The 14,789-nt window shown below is 46.3% G+C and overlaps 1 protein-coding gene across 4 annotated transcripts in view; it reads left to right on the top strand.

Annotated features, from left to right (window-relative positions):
* The window catches only part of LOC106582537 (ras-associated and pleckstrin homology domains-containing protein 1), a 185,767-nt gene extending 171,271 nt beyond the window's left edge, over positions 1 to 14,496 (top strand). For 3 of the 4 annotated variants that reach the window (XM_082967249.1, XM_082967251.1, XM_082967250.1), the window contains one exon: positions 4,029 to 14,496. In XM_082967249.1, the coding sequence (XP_082823375.1) occupies positions 4,029 to 6,356 (2,328 nt within the window). In that variant the 3' untranslated portion in view covers positions 6,357 to 14,496. The remainder of the gene's footprint in view (positions 1 to 4,028) is intronic. The other variant, XR_014382079.1, reaches the window with a different exon arrangement.
* The last annotated feature ends 293 nt before the right edge of the window (positions 14,497 to 14,789 follow it).

Genomic DNA, 14,789 nt, shown 5'->3' on the forward strand with positions numbered 1-14,789 from the left:
GAGCACTGGTGTGTTACTGTGTTACTCTGCACCACTGGTGTGTTACTGTGTTACTATAGAGCACTGGTGTGTTACTGTGTTACTATAGAGCACTGGTGTGTTACTGTGTTACTCTGCACCACTGGTGTGTTACTGTGTTACTCTGCACCACTGGTGTGTTACTGTGTTACTATGCACCACTGGTGTGTTACTGTGTTACTATGCACCACTGGTGTGTTACTGTGTTACTATAGAGCACTGGTGTGTTACTGTGTTACTATAGAGCACTGGTGTGTTACTGTGTTACTCTGCACCACTGGTGTGTTACTGTGTTACTATACACCACTGGTGTGTTACTGTGTTACTCTGCACCACTGGTGTGTTACTGTGTTACTCTGCACCACTGGTGTGTTACTGTGTTACTCTGCACCACTGGTGTGTTACTGTGTTACTCTGCAGCACTGGTGTGTTACTGTGTTACTATAGAGCACTGGTCTGTTACTGTGTTACTATAGAGCACTGGTGTGTTACTGTGTTACTATACACCACTGGTGTGTTACTGTGTTACTATAGAGCACTGGTGTGTTACTGTGTTACTATAAAGCACTGTTGTGTTACTGTGTTACTATAAAGCACTGGTGTGTTACTGTGTTACTATAGAGCACTGGTCTGTTACTGTGTTACTATAGAGCACTGGTGTGTTACTGTGTTACTATAAAGCACTGTTGTGTTACTGTGTTACTATAAAGCACTGGTGTTTTTAATTCTACTCTGTTGGTGTTTGTCACAACTCCCTTGGCTTCTGTATCCTGTCTGGATATCACATCAGAGAACACTGATGGTTTTATTGTCTAAAAAAATGCAAGGAAATGTCTCTTGGTCAGAGTGTAGATGGAAAGCTGTGTTTCAGAAGCCCAGTTCTACTCTTGTGTTTCAGAAGCCCAGTTCTCTTCTCTTGTGTTTCAGAAGCCCAGTTCTCTACTCTTGTGTTTCAGAAGCCCAGTTCTACTCTTGTGTTTCAGAAGCCCAGTTCTCTTCTCTTGTGTTTCAGAAGCCCAGTTCTCTTCTCTTGTGTTTCAGAAGCCCAGTTCTCTTCTCTTGTGTTTCAGAAGCCCAGTTCTCTTCGCTTGTGTTTCAGAAGCCCAGTTCTGCTCTTGTTTCAGAAGCCCAGTTCTACTCTTGTTTTTCAGAAGCCCAGTTCTACTCGTGTGTTTCAGAAGCCCAGTTCTACTCTTGTGTTTCAGAAGCCCAGTTCTCTGCTCTTGTTTCAGAAGCCCAGTTCTCTACTCTTGTGTTTCAGAAGCCCAGTTCTCTACTCTTGTGTTTCAGAAGCCCAGTTCTCTGCTCTTGTTTCAGAAGCCCAGTTCTCTACTCTTGTGTTTCAGAAGCCCAGTTCTACTCTTGTGTTTCAGAAGCCCAGTTCTACTCTTGTGTTTCAGAAGCTCAGTTCTACTCTTGTGTTTCAGAAGCCCAGTTCTACTCTTGTGTTTCAGAAGCCCAGTTCTACTCTTGTGTTTCAGAAGCCCAGTTCTACTCTTGTGTTTCAGAAGCCCAGTGCTCCTCTTGTATTTCAGAAGCCCAGTTCTACTCTTGTTTCAGAAGCCCAGTCTCCTCTTGTTTCAGAAGCCCAGTTCTCTCCTCTTGTTTCAGAAGCCCAGTTCTACTCTTGTGTTTCAGAAGCCCAGTTCTACTCTTGTGTTTCAGAAGCCCAGTTCTACTCTTGTGTTTCAGAAGCCCAGTTCTACTCTTGTGTTTCAGAAGCCCAGTTCTCTGCTCTTGTTTCAGAAGCCCAGTTCTCTCCTCTTGTTTCAGAAGCTCAGTTCTCTCCTCTTGTTTCAGAAGCCCAGTTCTCTCCTCTTGTTTCAGAAGCCCAGTTCTCTTCTCTTGTTTCAGAAGCCCAGTTCTCTTCTCTTGTTTCAGAAGCCCAGTTCTCCTCTTGTATTTCAGAAGCCCAGTTCTACTCTTGTTTCAGAAGCCCAGTTCTACTCTTGTGTTTCAGAAGCCCAGTTCTCCTCTTGTTTCAGAAGCCCAGTTCTCTCCTCTTGTTTCAGAAGCCCAGTTCTCTCCTCTTGTTTCAGAAGCCCAGTTCTACTCTTGTTTCAGAAGCCCAGTTCTACTCTTGTTTCAGAAGCCCAGTTCTCTACTCTTGTTTCAGAAGCCCAGTTCTCTGCTCTTGTTTCAGAAGCCCAGGTCTCTGCTCTTGTTTCAGAAGCCCAGTTCTACTCTTGTGTTTCAGAAGCCCAGTTCTACTCTTGTTTTTCAGAAGCCCAGTTCTACTCTTGTGTTTCAGAAGCCCAGTTCTACTCTTGTGTTTCAGAAGCCCAGTTCTACTCTTGTGTTTCAGAAGCCCAGTTCTACTCTTGTGTTTCAGAAGCCCAGTTCTCTACTCTTGTTTCAGAAGCCCAGTTTTCTACTCTTGTTTCAGAAGCCCAGTTCTACTCTTGTGTTTCAGAAGCCCAGTTCTACTCTTGTGTTTCAAAAGCCCAGTTCTCTACTCTTGTTTCAGAAGCCCAGTTCTCTACTCTTGTTTCAGAAGCCCAGTTCTACTCTTGTGTTTCAGAAGCCCAGTTATCTACTCTTGTGTTTCAGCCCAGTTCTACTCTTGTGTTTCAGAAGCCCAGTTCTCTACTCTTGTGTTTCAGCCCAGTTCTACTCTTGTGTTTCAGAAGCCCAGTTCTACTCTTGTGTTTCAGAAGCCCAGTTCTACTCTTGTGTTTCAGAAGCCCAGTTCTACTCTTGTGTTTCAGAAGCCCAGTTCTCTGCTCTTGTTTCAGAAGCCCAGTTCTACTCTTGTGTTTCAGAAGCCCAGTTCTACTCTTCTGTTTCAGCCCAGTTCTACTCTTGTGTTTCAGAAGCCCAGTTCTACTCTTGTGTTTCAGAAGCCCAATTCTACTCTTGTGTTTCAGAAGCCCAGTTCTACTCTTGTGTTTCAGAAGCCCAGTTCTACTCTTGTGTTTCAGAAGCCCAGTTCTACTCTTGTGTTTCAGAAGCCCAGTTCTCTCCTCTTGTATTTCAGAAGCCCAGTTCTACTCTTGTTTTTCAGAAGCCCAGTTCTCTGCTCTTGTTTTCAGAAGCCCAGTTCTACTCTTGTGTTTCAGAAGCCCAGTTCTACTCTTGTGTTTCAGAAGCCCAGTTCTCTACTCTTGTTTTTCAGAAGCCCAGTTCTACTCTTGTGTTTCAGAAGCCCAGTTCTACTCTTGTGTTTCAGAAGCCCAGTTCTACTCTTGTTTTCAGAAGCCCAGTTCTACTCTTGTGCTTCAGAAGCCCAGTTCTACTCTTGTTTTCAGAAGCCCAGTTCTCTACTCTTGTTTTTCAGAAGCCCAGTTCTACTCTTGTTTTCAGAAGCCCAGTTCTACTCTTGTTTTCAGAAGCCCAGTTCTACTCTTGTGTTTCAGAAGCCCAGTTCTCTACTCTTGTTTTTCAGAAGCCCAGTTCTACTCTTGTGTTTCAGAAGCCCAGTTCTACTCTTGTGTTTCAGAAGCCCAGTTCTACTCTTGTTTTCAGAAGCCCAGTTCTACTCTTGTTTTCAGAAGCCCAGTTCTACTCTTGTGCTTCAGAAGCCCAGTTCTACTCTTGTGCTTCAGAAGCCCAGTTCTACTCTTGTTTTCAGAAGCCCAGTTCTACTCTTGTTTTCAGAAGCCCAGTTCTACTCTTGTTTTCAGAAGCCCAGTTCTACTCTTGTGCTTCAGAAGCCCAGTTCTACTCTTGTTTTCAGAAGCCCAGTTCTACTCTTGTTTTTCAGAAGCCCTTTTCTAGCCCAGTTGTCCATTTATTTGTTTTTGTTTTCTGCTGAATGTAATGCCTCAATATAGTGACAAATGTACATGTTTTACAGTGTTTAATACGAGACAAATGAACATGTTTTTCAAATAACACCATGTTGGGTTTTCTAGCATGGGATAGTAATGTATGAAATCATTAATACAATATCATCTAATACAGATCCATGTCTCTGTCCTCGCTCTCGCTCTCTTTGTCTCTCGCTCTCTCTCTGTCTCTCTCTGTGTCTCTCTCTCTGTGTCTCTCTCTCTCTGTCTATCTCTCTCTAGTTGAGGATGGAGTCAGTGAGCAGACCCTACCCCCTGATGCTGCCCTCCATGCACCAGTCAGCCCCCGCATCCCGAACCAGCTACACCAGTGTCTCCCCCGAAACCTCCCACTCTCCCCCCGACCCTCCCCCTCCTCCTCCTCCCCCACTTCCTCACTCCCCTCACCAGGCTGCCCCTACCAACTATGTCAAGTACAGCACCATCGCCCGCCTGCAGGGTGGCGCCAACCAGGCTGCCAATCATTACAATGCCCAACCAATGGAGCAGCAGCAAGGCCCTCCGGCCCCGCCCCTCCAGTCTGTCAAACCCAACTACAACACCATGCCATTGGCTCCGAGCAACTACAACCCTCCTCTTCCTCCTCCTCCCCCTTGCTCCATGCCTGCTCCAGGCTCTGCCATGGCCACTCTGAGGTTCAGCATCCCCAGCTCTGTTCCTCAGTTCATCCCCCCTCCTCCTCCGTCCCAGGCCCACACCCTGCCCCCTCCTCCGCCCCCAGAGGAGGACCACCAGTACCCCCCTCTTACTAACACCGGGTTGCAGCAGTTCCTGGCCCAAAAGTTCCCCAATATGAACTACGATTTCTCTGAGCTGGATGGTCAACCTGAGTCCCCTCCTCCTCCTCCTCCTCCTCCTCCTCCTCCTGCCCTCTCCCCCCTGTCCCCCATACTGCCACCCCCCACACCTCCCAAAACCTTCTCTGGTGTCTTCCCGCCCCAGACTGCTCCTAAGACTTTTGGTCCAGGGATCCCCCTGTCCCCAGTGTCGCCCTACCCTCCTTCTGGTCCAATGAAAAAGCAGCAAAGCTTCTCGACAGGCCATTCGCCCAATCAGCCGCCTTCCACGATGCCCAAACAGCACATCTTCTCCTCTAAAACCCTCCCCTTGTCCGCCCCCATCTCCCCCACACCCTCCCTGGCCAAACAGATAGTCAATCAGTTCCCGGGTGCCCCACTGCCTCCGCAGTCCCCCCCTGCGGTCAAGGCTAAACCAAGATGGCAGCCAGGAGGACAGATCCCACCCCTGTCCCCTGAATTCCCCCTTCCTCCTTCCAAGATGGGCTCCCCCATTAAGAAGTCTCCCTCCACCTCCTCTACCTCATCAACCAGCTCCTTCGGGAAGAGAGGGCCTCCTCCCACTCCCCAGCGCGCCTCCTCCATCAAGTCTAACTCCTCGGGGGAGTACCAGGAGGAGGCCCAGAGGCAGCCTAAGAAGGTGGAGTCTCTGGTCAGTAAGTTTGCCCAGCCTGGTCTCGCCTCCTGCACCTCCTCCACCTCCTCTGGATCTCCTGCTAAAGATTTGGGGTCTCCTGCTCTTCCTGCTCCTCCTAAACCAGGCAAGCTGAACCTGTCAGCCCTCCCTCTAGTCCTCCAGGGTCTGCAGACCGGGCAGCACCGCCAGCCCAGTGAAGACTTCCCCTCTCCTCCTCAGTACCACCAGCCCATTGAAGACTTCCCCTCTCTTCCTCAGTACCGCCAGCCCAGTGGAGACTTCCCCTCTCCTCCTCAGTACCACCAGCCCAGTGGAGACTTCCCCTCTCTTCCTCAGTACCGCCAGCCCAGTGGAGACTTCCCCTCTCCTCCTCAGTACCGCCAGCCCAGTGGAGACTTCCCCTCTCCTCCTCAGTACCACCAGCCCAGTGGAGACTTCCCCTCTCCTCCTCAGTACCGCCAGCCCATTGAAGACTTCCCCTCTCTTCCTCAGTACCCCCAGCCCAGTGAAGACTTCCCCCCTCCTCCTCCGGACTCTGAGCTACTCCCCCCGCCACCTCTCCTCTCTGAGCTCCACCCGGGGGCCCCCAGGGTCGCAGTGGTAAACCCCCAGCCGCAGGCCGCGCCCATCTCCCACCCCGTCAGCCAATCATCATGGAAAACGCAGTCGCTGAAGAAGACTCCGCCTCCGACACTACACAGGCTGTCCCGGAGCCACACGGTCCAGGAGACCTTACCCCTGTCCCCCCCGTACCAGCACCAGCAGACCCCCCCAGCCTCCTTCGCCTGTCCCCTGCCTCCCACCTCCCCCGGGGTGCCTAAGGGGAGCGGTACCCTTTCCTCAGTCCAACCAAACTTCCTGGAGGACCTGAACCGGACCTTGAAGAGGAAGTCAATCTCGCGTCACGGTTCCCTCACGCGTCACGGTTCCTCCCGGCTGGAACCCGTCTCCATGGACGACATGGCCCTCCCTCCTCCGCCCCCTCTGGACCAACAGAGGGCGGGGCAGGGCGGCGGCCACGGGTACATGTCCTCGGGCTATGCAACGTTACGGCGGGGGCCGCGCCCTGCCCCGCCAAAAAGGGACGAAAGCACCAAACTGACAGGTGAGTGGTAGCTAGGGGGGTGGGTAGTGGTGGTAGCTAAGGGAGAGGAGGATGACTTGGGCCGAGCTGCCCAGGCTACGGACCCATCAAGGTCCCAGTCTACAGACTGACTACAGCCTGTGGACCCATAAAAATCCCAGTCTACAGACTGACTACAGCCTTTGGACCAATCAAGGTCCCAGTCTACAGACTAACTACAGCCTGTGGACCAATCAAAATCCCAGTCTACAGACTGACTACAGCCTGTGGACCAATCAAGGTCCCAGTCTACGAACCCATCAAAATCCCAGTCTACAGACTGCCTACAGCCTGTGGACCAATCAAAATCCCAGTCTACAGACTGACTACAGCCTGTGGACCAATCAAAATCCCAGTCTACAGACTGACTACAGCCTGTGGACCAATCAAGGTCCCAGTCTACAGACTGACTACAGCCTATGGACCAATCAAGGTCCCAGTCTACGAACCCATCAAAATCCCAGTCTACAGACTGACTACAGCCTGTGGACCAATCAAGGTCCCAGTCTACAGACTGACTACAGCCTATGGACCAATCAAGGTCCCAGTCTACGAACCCATCAAAATCCCAGTCTACAGACTGACTACAGCCTGTGGACGCATCAAGGTCCCAGTCTCCGGACACATCAAGGCTACAGACTATGGACCCATCTAGAGCACAGTCTACAGACTATATGGACCCAACAGGCTGCTCTCCCTACAAACCAAACGGACACGAAACGTTTCTTATTATACAATAAGAAACGTTCATTATGGCGTGCACTAATGAATACAACCCAGAACCCGGCCTGTCTCCGTCTCGTCTCGTCTCGTCTCCTCTCCTCTCGTGCCACACAGACAGGACTGAGCTGGAAGAATAATCCTGTTCCTTGTAATCCCAGATTGTTATTGTTATTCCATCCTTTGTCTACGTTATAATAACTCTATGAAAAGAGAGAGATCAAGTTAAACCACCTATCAAGCTTTTCCACATGTTTGTGCCGCTTTGCATTGAAATATAACAACAACAAACAAACAAGAGTTCAGCTGCAATATAAACAGGTACTGCATGGACAACTGTACTGTATGGACATGTTGTTACCTTAGCAACTGTTTGGGAGGGATGTATAGACATGTATGAAGTATTCACCCCCTTTGGATTTGTTCATATTGTTTTTGCGTTACAGACTAAGATTGAAATTAAATTAATTGTTATTTTTTTTATTTTTTGGGGGGGGGGGTAATTTATTTACACAATACTCTTAATGTCAAACTGGAAAAATTCAAATTTTTCATTTAAAAGAAAATTGTTAATTCAAAAATAAAACACTGATATACGTTCATTAGATAAGTATTCACCCACCTGAGTCAATACACGTTAGAAAAACATTTGGCAGCGATTACATCTGTGAGTCTTCTTAGGTAAGTATGTAAAGCCTTATTCACACTGCAGGTCTTTTAATGCTCAAATCAGTTTTGAAATACTGACTGTCCAAGCAATTACGAGTGACCAAATCAGATTTGTATGTGTTCAGACAGCAAGTCATTTGCTAACATGGCAATGATGGATGTGTGTGCAGTGGTGTAGGCCGGTGCTTCCTATCGTTCAGTAGTTATGTATGGAAAGCAAAGGTGACAAAAATGCCTGAATGGACATTTCCCAGTTGCTTTTGAGTGTTCAAAATCATAGTGTAAGAAAAAACTAAAAGCCTCAAAGGATCAGATGATACAACTTGTCAAAACTAGTCCTTTTTGGCTAGCCACAACAGTCACTTAGCTAGCTAGCTGTTTACAGATGTAAGATCTTAATTTGAGCCAGTTTCCTAAAGCAGAAAAATAATCCTGCAGCAACAGGAAATGTGAATTATAACGGGGATTATAATTAATGCCATTTTTTTTGTAGGTCTTGATAAAAAAAAATCTTAAGGGGTGGTGAATCAAATCTGACATTTTAAAGTGGAAATTACAAACTTTATAAGCCTTTTCAAACCTTGAATACACTACAAATGTGCACGTGCAGGAAAATTCTCAGCAACAAAAGATTGATCAAATTAAGATCCTACATCTGTAGTTTTCTAGCGCATTCACTAATTCATTTGTAAATGAACACGCTAGTTAGCTACCACATGTTTTTGTCAACAGAGTAGCTAGCAAGCAACAAGATATGCCAAAGAACAGTCTAATTACCATGTTATTACAAATAAATCCGATTTGACCGTCCACACACAAGCTGCTTGGCCAGAAATCATATCTGTATGTGGATAGGATTTGAGTCACTTCAAAACTGCCAATGTGAACCAGGCTTAGGAGCTTTGCACAACTGGATTGTGCAATATTTGCACATTATTCATTTAAAAATTGTTCAAGCTCTGTCATTGTGTTGGGGATAATGGGCTAGACAGTAATTTTCAAGTCTTGCCATAGATCTTCAAGGAGATTTAAGTCAAAATTCTAACTAGGCCACTCGGGAACATTCAATATCTTCTTGGTAAGCAACTCCAGTGTATATTTGGCCTTGTGTTTTAGGTTATTGTCCTGCTGAAAGGTGAATTCATCTCCCAGTGTCAGCTGGAATGCAGAGGGAAGCATGTTTTCCTCTAGGATTTTGCCTTCTGTTTTATCCTGAAAAACTCCCCAGGATTTGCCGATGTCAAGCATACCCATAACATGATGCAGCCACCACCATGCTGGAAAATAAGGAGGCAGTTACTCAAGTGATGTGTTGTGTTGAATTTGCACCAAACATAAGGCTTTGTATTTAGGCCAAAAAAGGTCCATTGAATCCCACTTTGTGACACAAAACAAAATGTTCAAATCCATGGCTGGGTGAATACTTCTGATACCCACTGTATGAGGGGTAACTTTAACTTTTGTGTTTTTATATAAGATGATTTAATACCTGAAATATATTATTATTTTAAAAGTTATGTTTTTAAAGCGTAGTGAGTGACTATGAACCGTGAGTAGTAGTAGTAGAAGAGACCAGGTTTGATGTGGAGATGGCTCTGGTCCAGGGTGTTACGTGTGGCAGGTTCAGCTTCAGCCAAGTCACACGTAACACCCTGGACCAGAGCTAGTGTGGAGGCAGATGTGTGTGTGTGTTTATAGGAGCAGTATAGGGAGGATCCCTGGTGTAGTTGGATATGGGACAGACAGACAGACAGACAGACAGACAGACAGACAGACAGACAGACAGACAGACAGACAGACAGACAGACAGACAGACGTAGTTGGATATGGGACAGACAGACAGACAGACAGACAGACAGACAGACAGACAGACAGACAGACGTAGTTGGATATGGGACAGACAGACAGACAGACAGACACTGGTGTAGTTGGATATGAGACAGACAGACAGACAGACAGACAGACAGACAGACAGACAGACAGACAGACGTAGTCGGATTTGAGACAGACTTAGTTGGATATGAGACAGACAGACAGACAGACAGACAGACAGACAGACAGACAGACAGACGTAGTTGGATATGGGACAGACAGACAGACAGACAGACAGACAGACAGACAGACAGACAGACAGACAGACAGACAGACAGACAGACAGACAGACAGACAGACAGACACTGGTGTAGTTGGATATCAGACAGACAGACAGACAGACAGACGCAGTTGGATATCAGACAGACAGACAGACAGACAGACAGACAGACAGACAGACAGACGTAGTTGGATATCAGACAGACAGACAGACAGACAGACAGACAGACGTAGTTGGATATCAGACAGACAGACAGACACAGACAGACAGACAGACAGACAGACGTAGTTGGATATGGGACAGACAGACAGACAGACAGACAGACAGACAGACAGACGTAGTTGGATATCAGACAGACAGACAGACAGACAGACAGACAGACAGACAGACAGACAGACAGACAGACAGACGTAGTTGGATATCGCAGACAGACAGACAGACAGACTGGAGTAGTTGGATATTTGGACACTAGGCTAACACCCTCCATGTGATTGTCTGAAATGACACCCTATTCCCTACATAGTGCAGAGTTCTCCGGTCAAAAGTAGTGCACTATCCCATAGGGCTCCGGTCAAAAGTAGTGCACTATCCCATAGGGCTCCGGTCAAAAGTAGTGCACTATCCCATAGGGCTCTGGTCAAAAGTAGCGCACTATGTAGGGAATAGCATGCTGTTTCAGACACCGCCTGTCTGTCTGTGGAGTGTAAAGATGTGTTGTTGATTCTAATCACAATCTTTTTGTAAATTGCATCAAAATGGTTTAAAAGCCTCCATCGGGTTTAAGTTACTGTACAACTGGAAGATGATTGGCTGATGTTTTAATGATCCTCTCAGGTGGTCACTGCTTTGATTGGACGGGATGAAATGGTGCTCTGTGAATGGCTGTTATGTTGATGGGGGGCGGGTCTGACCTGTTCTCTCTCTCTGTTTCTATTGGTCACATTACTGATCCGTCTGTCTGTAAATACAGCTACTGTCTCGAAAGGCATCCTTTTGGTCGTTACTAGTTAATACAGCCACAAAGTCATACTTATGGCTAAACCCCGCCTATTTCTAAAATGTTTATTCTTAAAATCAGATTTTAAACCTAACCCTAACCACAATGATAACCTAATGCCTAACCTTATTAAATGAAGTCCAAAAAGCACATGTTTGTTTTCATGAATTTTTTTACGATATAGCCAATGCCCTGACTTTGTGGCTGTGATACAGACAGGAAGTACACTAAACTACAGGAAGTGCTAGGTCACATGACGGAACAATTCCAGAATGAAGTGCAGGTTCTAGAACCATCCATGTAGCTAATGATTGTGCCTTCTGTTTTACCGTCATTACGTCCCTAATGGCACCGGTAGTCCCTATGTAGTGCACTAGTTTTGGCCAGTCCACTTTCCATAGGCCCTTGCGATAGACTGGTGTCCTATTTAGGGGGTGTACTTGTACATCAAGCTGCCTCACACTACAGAAACAGGAGAAACAGAGCGAACCTTTTTGGCTCTGACGATGCTTACTTACTATACAGGTAATATTGGGTCATTTGAGACACATACTGTGTGATAGTGGATGGGGACGGTTCTACTGTGTGATAGTGGATGGGGACGTTCTACTGTGTGATAGTGGATGGGGACGGTTCTACTGTGTGGTAGTGGATGGGGTCGGTTCTACTGTGTGATAGTGGATGGGGTCGTTTCTACTGTGTGATAGTGGATGGGGACGGTTCTACTGTGTGATAGTGGATGGGGTCGTTCTACTGTGTGGTAGTGGATGGGGACGGTTCTACTGTGTGGTAGTGGATGGGGTCGTTCTACTGTGTGGTAGTGGATGGGGACGTTCTACTGTGTGATAGTGGATGGGGACGGTTCTACTGTGTGATAGTGGATGGGGTCGTTCTACTGTGTGATAGTGGATGGGGTCGTTCTACTGTGTGGTAGTGGATGGGGTCGTTCTACTGTGTGATAGTGGATGGGGACGTTCTACTGTGTGGTAGTGGATGGGGTCATTCTACTGTGTGATAGTGGATGGGGACGTTCTACTGTGTGATAGTGGATGGGGTCGTTCTACTGTGTGATAGTGGATGGGGACGTTCTACTGTGTGGTAGTGGATGGGGTCGTTCTACTGTGTGATAGTGGATGGGGACGTTCTACTGTGTGATAGTGGATGGGGTCGTTCTACTGTGTGATAGTGGATGGGGACGTTCTACTGTGTGGTAGTGGATGGGGTCGTTCTACTGTGTGGTAGTGGATGGGGTCGTTCTACTGTGTGGTAGTGGATGGGGACGTTCTACTGTGTGATAGTGGATGGGGTCGTTCTACTGTGTGATAGTGGATGGGTTCGTTCTACTGTGTGGTAGTGGATGGGGTCGTTCTACTGTGTGGTAGCGGATGGGGTCGTTCTACTGTGTGGTAGCGGATGGGGACGTTCTACTGTGTGGTAGCGGATGGGGTCGTTCTACTGTGTGATAGTGGATGGGGACGTTCTACTGTGTGATAGTGGATGGGGTCGTTCTACTGTGTGATAGTGGATGGGGTCGTTCTACTGTGTGGTAGTGGATGGGGACGTTCTACTGTGTGATAGTGGATGGGGTCGTTCTACTGTGTGATAGTGGATGGGGACGGTTCTACTGTGTGATAGTGGATGGGGTCGTTCTACTGTGTGATAGTGGATGGGGTCGTTCTACTGTGTGATAGTGGATGGGGTCGTTCTACTGTGTGGTAGTGGATGGGGTCGTTCTACTGTGTGATAGTGGATGGGGTGGTGATCTGATCCTCTGTCTGTCTGTCTGCGTACCGATCTGTCTGTGGTGATCTGATCCTCTGTCTGTCTGCGTACCGATCTGTCTGTGTGTTTTTTGGGTTAAACTCGTCAGGTTCATTGGTGTATCTAGTCAGTCAGAACCTACCAATTAGAATCACTGAGGTCACTAGAGATCAGCCAAACTGAAATGTTGTGTAGAGTGGAAGGTAAGCATGTGTACTACATCATACACAACATGTGTACTACATCATACACAACATGTGTACTACATCATACACAACATGTGTACTACATCATACACAACATGTGTACTACATCATACACAACATGTGTAGAGTGGAAGGTGAGCATTTGTACTACATCATACACAACATGTGTACTACATCATACACAACATGTGTAGAGTGGAAGGTGAGCATTTGTACTACATCATACACAACATGTGTACTACATCATACACAACATGTGTACTACATCATACACGACATGTGTAGAGTGGAAGGTGAACATGTGTACTACATCATACACAACATGTGTACTACATCATACACAACATGTGTACTACATCATCATACCTCTGCCTTTTACATCTGTAAACAGGAAGTGATATCAGCAGCATTTAAACAGTACTGTCCTTCATTTCAGGTCTTCAGTCATTTCAGAACAAGAACAACGAAGATGAACAGTGAAAAACAGCCTGAACGTTATTATCTGAAGGCCAAACTAGCTTTTTAGCGGCAGGAATATTCTTAGATACTTTGCCGTAACGGGGGGAAATAAAAACCTAAAATGCATTTAAACTGAACAATAAAAATGAGTAAATCATACCTCTGCATTTTTACGTCTGACCCTAAGAAATCTCTGTTTCAACTAGAATTGTAAGGGGGGGGTGTAGTGGTGTAATGTATTGTGAAGTGTGTGTACACTGAGTATACAAAACATTAAGAACACCTGCTCTTTTCATGAGACTGACCAGGTGAAAGCTATGATCCCTTTTTGATGTCACCTGTTAAATCCACTTCAATCAGTGTAGATGAAAGGGGAGGAGACGGGTTAAAGAAGGGTTTTAATCCATGAGACAATTGAGACATGGATTGTGTATGTGTGACCATTCAGAGGGTGAATGGGCAAGACAAAATATTGAAGTGCCTTTAAACGGGGTAATGGTAGTAGGTGCTAGGCGGTTTGTGTCAAGAACTGCAACACTGCTGGGTTTTTTACCCTCAACAGTTTCCTGTGTGTATCAAGAATGGTCCACCACCCAAAGGACATCCAGCCAACTTGATACAACTGTGGGGAAGCATTGGAGTCAACATGGACCAGCATCCCTGTGGAAACGCTTTCGACACCTTGTCGAGTCCATGACCCCGATGAACTGAGGCTGTTCTGAGGGCAAAACGATGGTGAAACTCAATATTAGGAAGGTGTTCTTAATGTTTTGTACACTCTCAGTGTAGGTTAATATTGAACCTACTGGTTATTTACCCACAAATCACCAGGTCCTGGAAGGACAGCTTCTCCCTCCCTCTCAAGCTGTAGTGGTAGAGAACATCATTGGTAGCAATTTTGCAGAGGACAGAAGTTTTTATTTATTATAACCTTTAACTAGTAATTGATCTAAAATGACAGACAAAAGTGAGTGTCAGTTTCCCCATTATCCTGAATACTGTGATTTACAACCGATTGTTGTGGGAAGATCTGGGAACAAAACTGAATTGGTTCTCGATTAATTGTTTCCAGCTTCATCAGGTTGTTTCGGAAACCGGAAATAGTTTTAAGTCGAGTACAAAGGTTATAGTTAATAGTCCAATTCATTTCAATGTTTTTCTATACTTTAGTGAACAATCATCTCCCCATAACATCCTCACACCCTTGTCGAAATAAAGCAAGAAAGTTGGCTGTGGTCTGTGATTTATCCAAGTTATATAGTGTCCGTGATACTTTTACGCAGTAGGCCTTAACCTAACGACACACGGCGACTTGTAACATTAAAGTTATAATCCTTAGTTGCCACATCCATTTTCGTACCTATGAATTAATGACGTACAGTGTACCCATTGATTGTTGAAGAATATACCTTATAAATGCCTCATGAGCTTAGTTTACCTGTCGTACCCCATCAGAACCCAAAATATAAGCTTATTTTACTCCAATATCTGTAAACGATGTACATTTTAAAGAAACACTGTA

Source organism: Salmo salar, chromosome 21 (assembly GCF_965601325.2).
Source record: "Salmo salar chromosome 21, fSalSal1, whole genome shotgun sequence".
Taxonomy (NCBI): domain Eukaryota; kingdom Metazoa; phylum Chordata; class Actinopteri; order Salmoniformes; family Salmonidae; genus Salmo; species Salmo salar.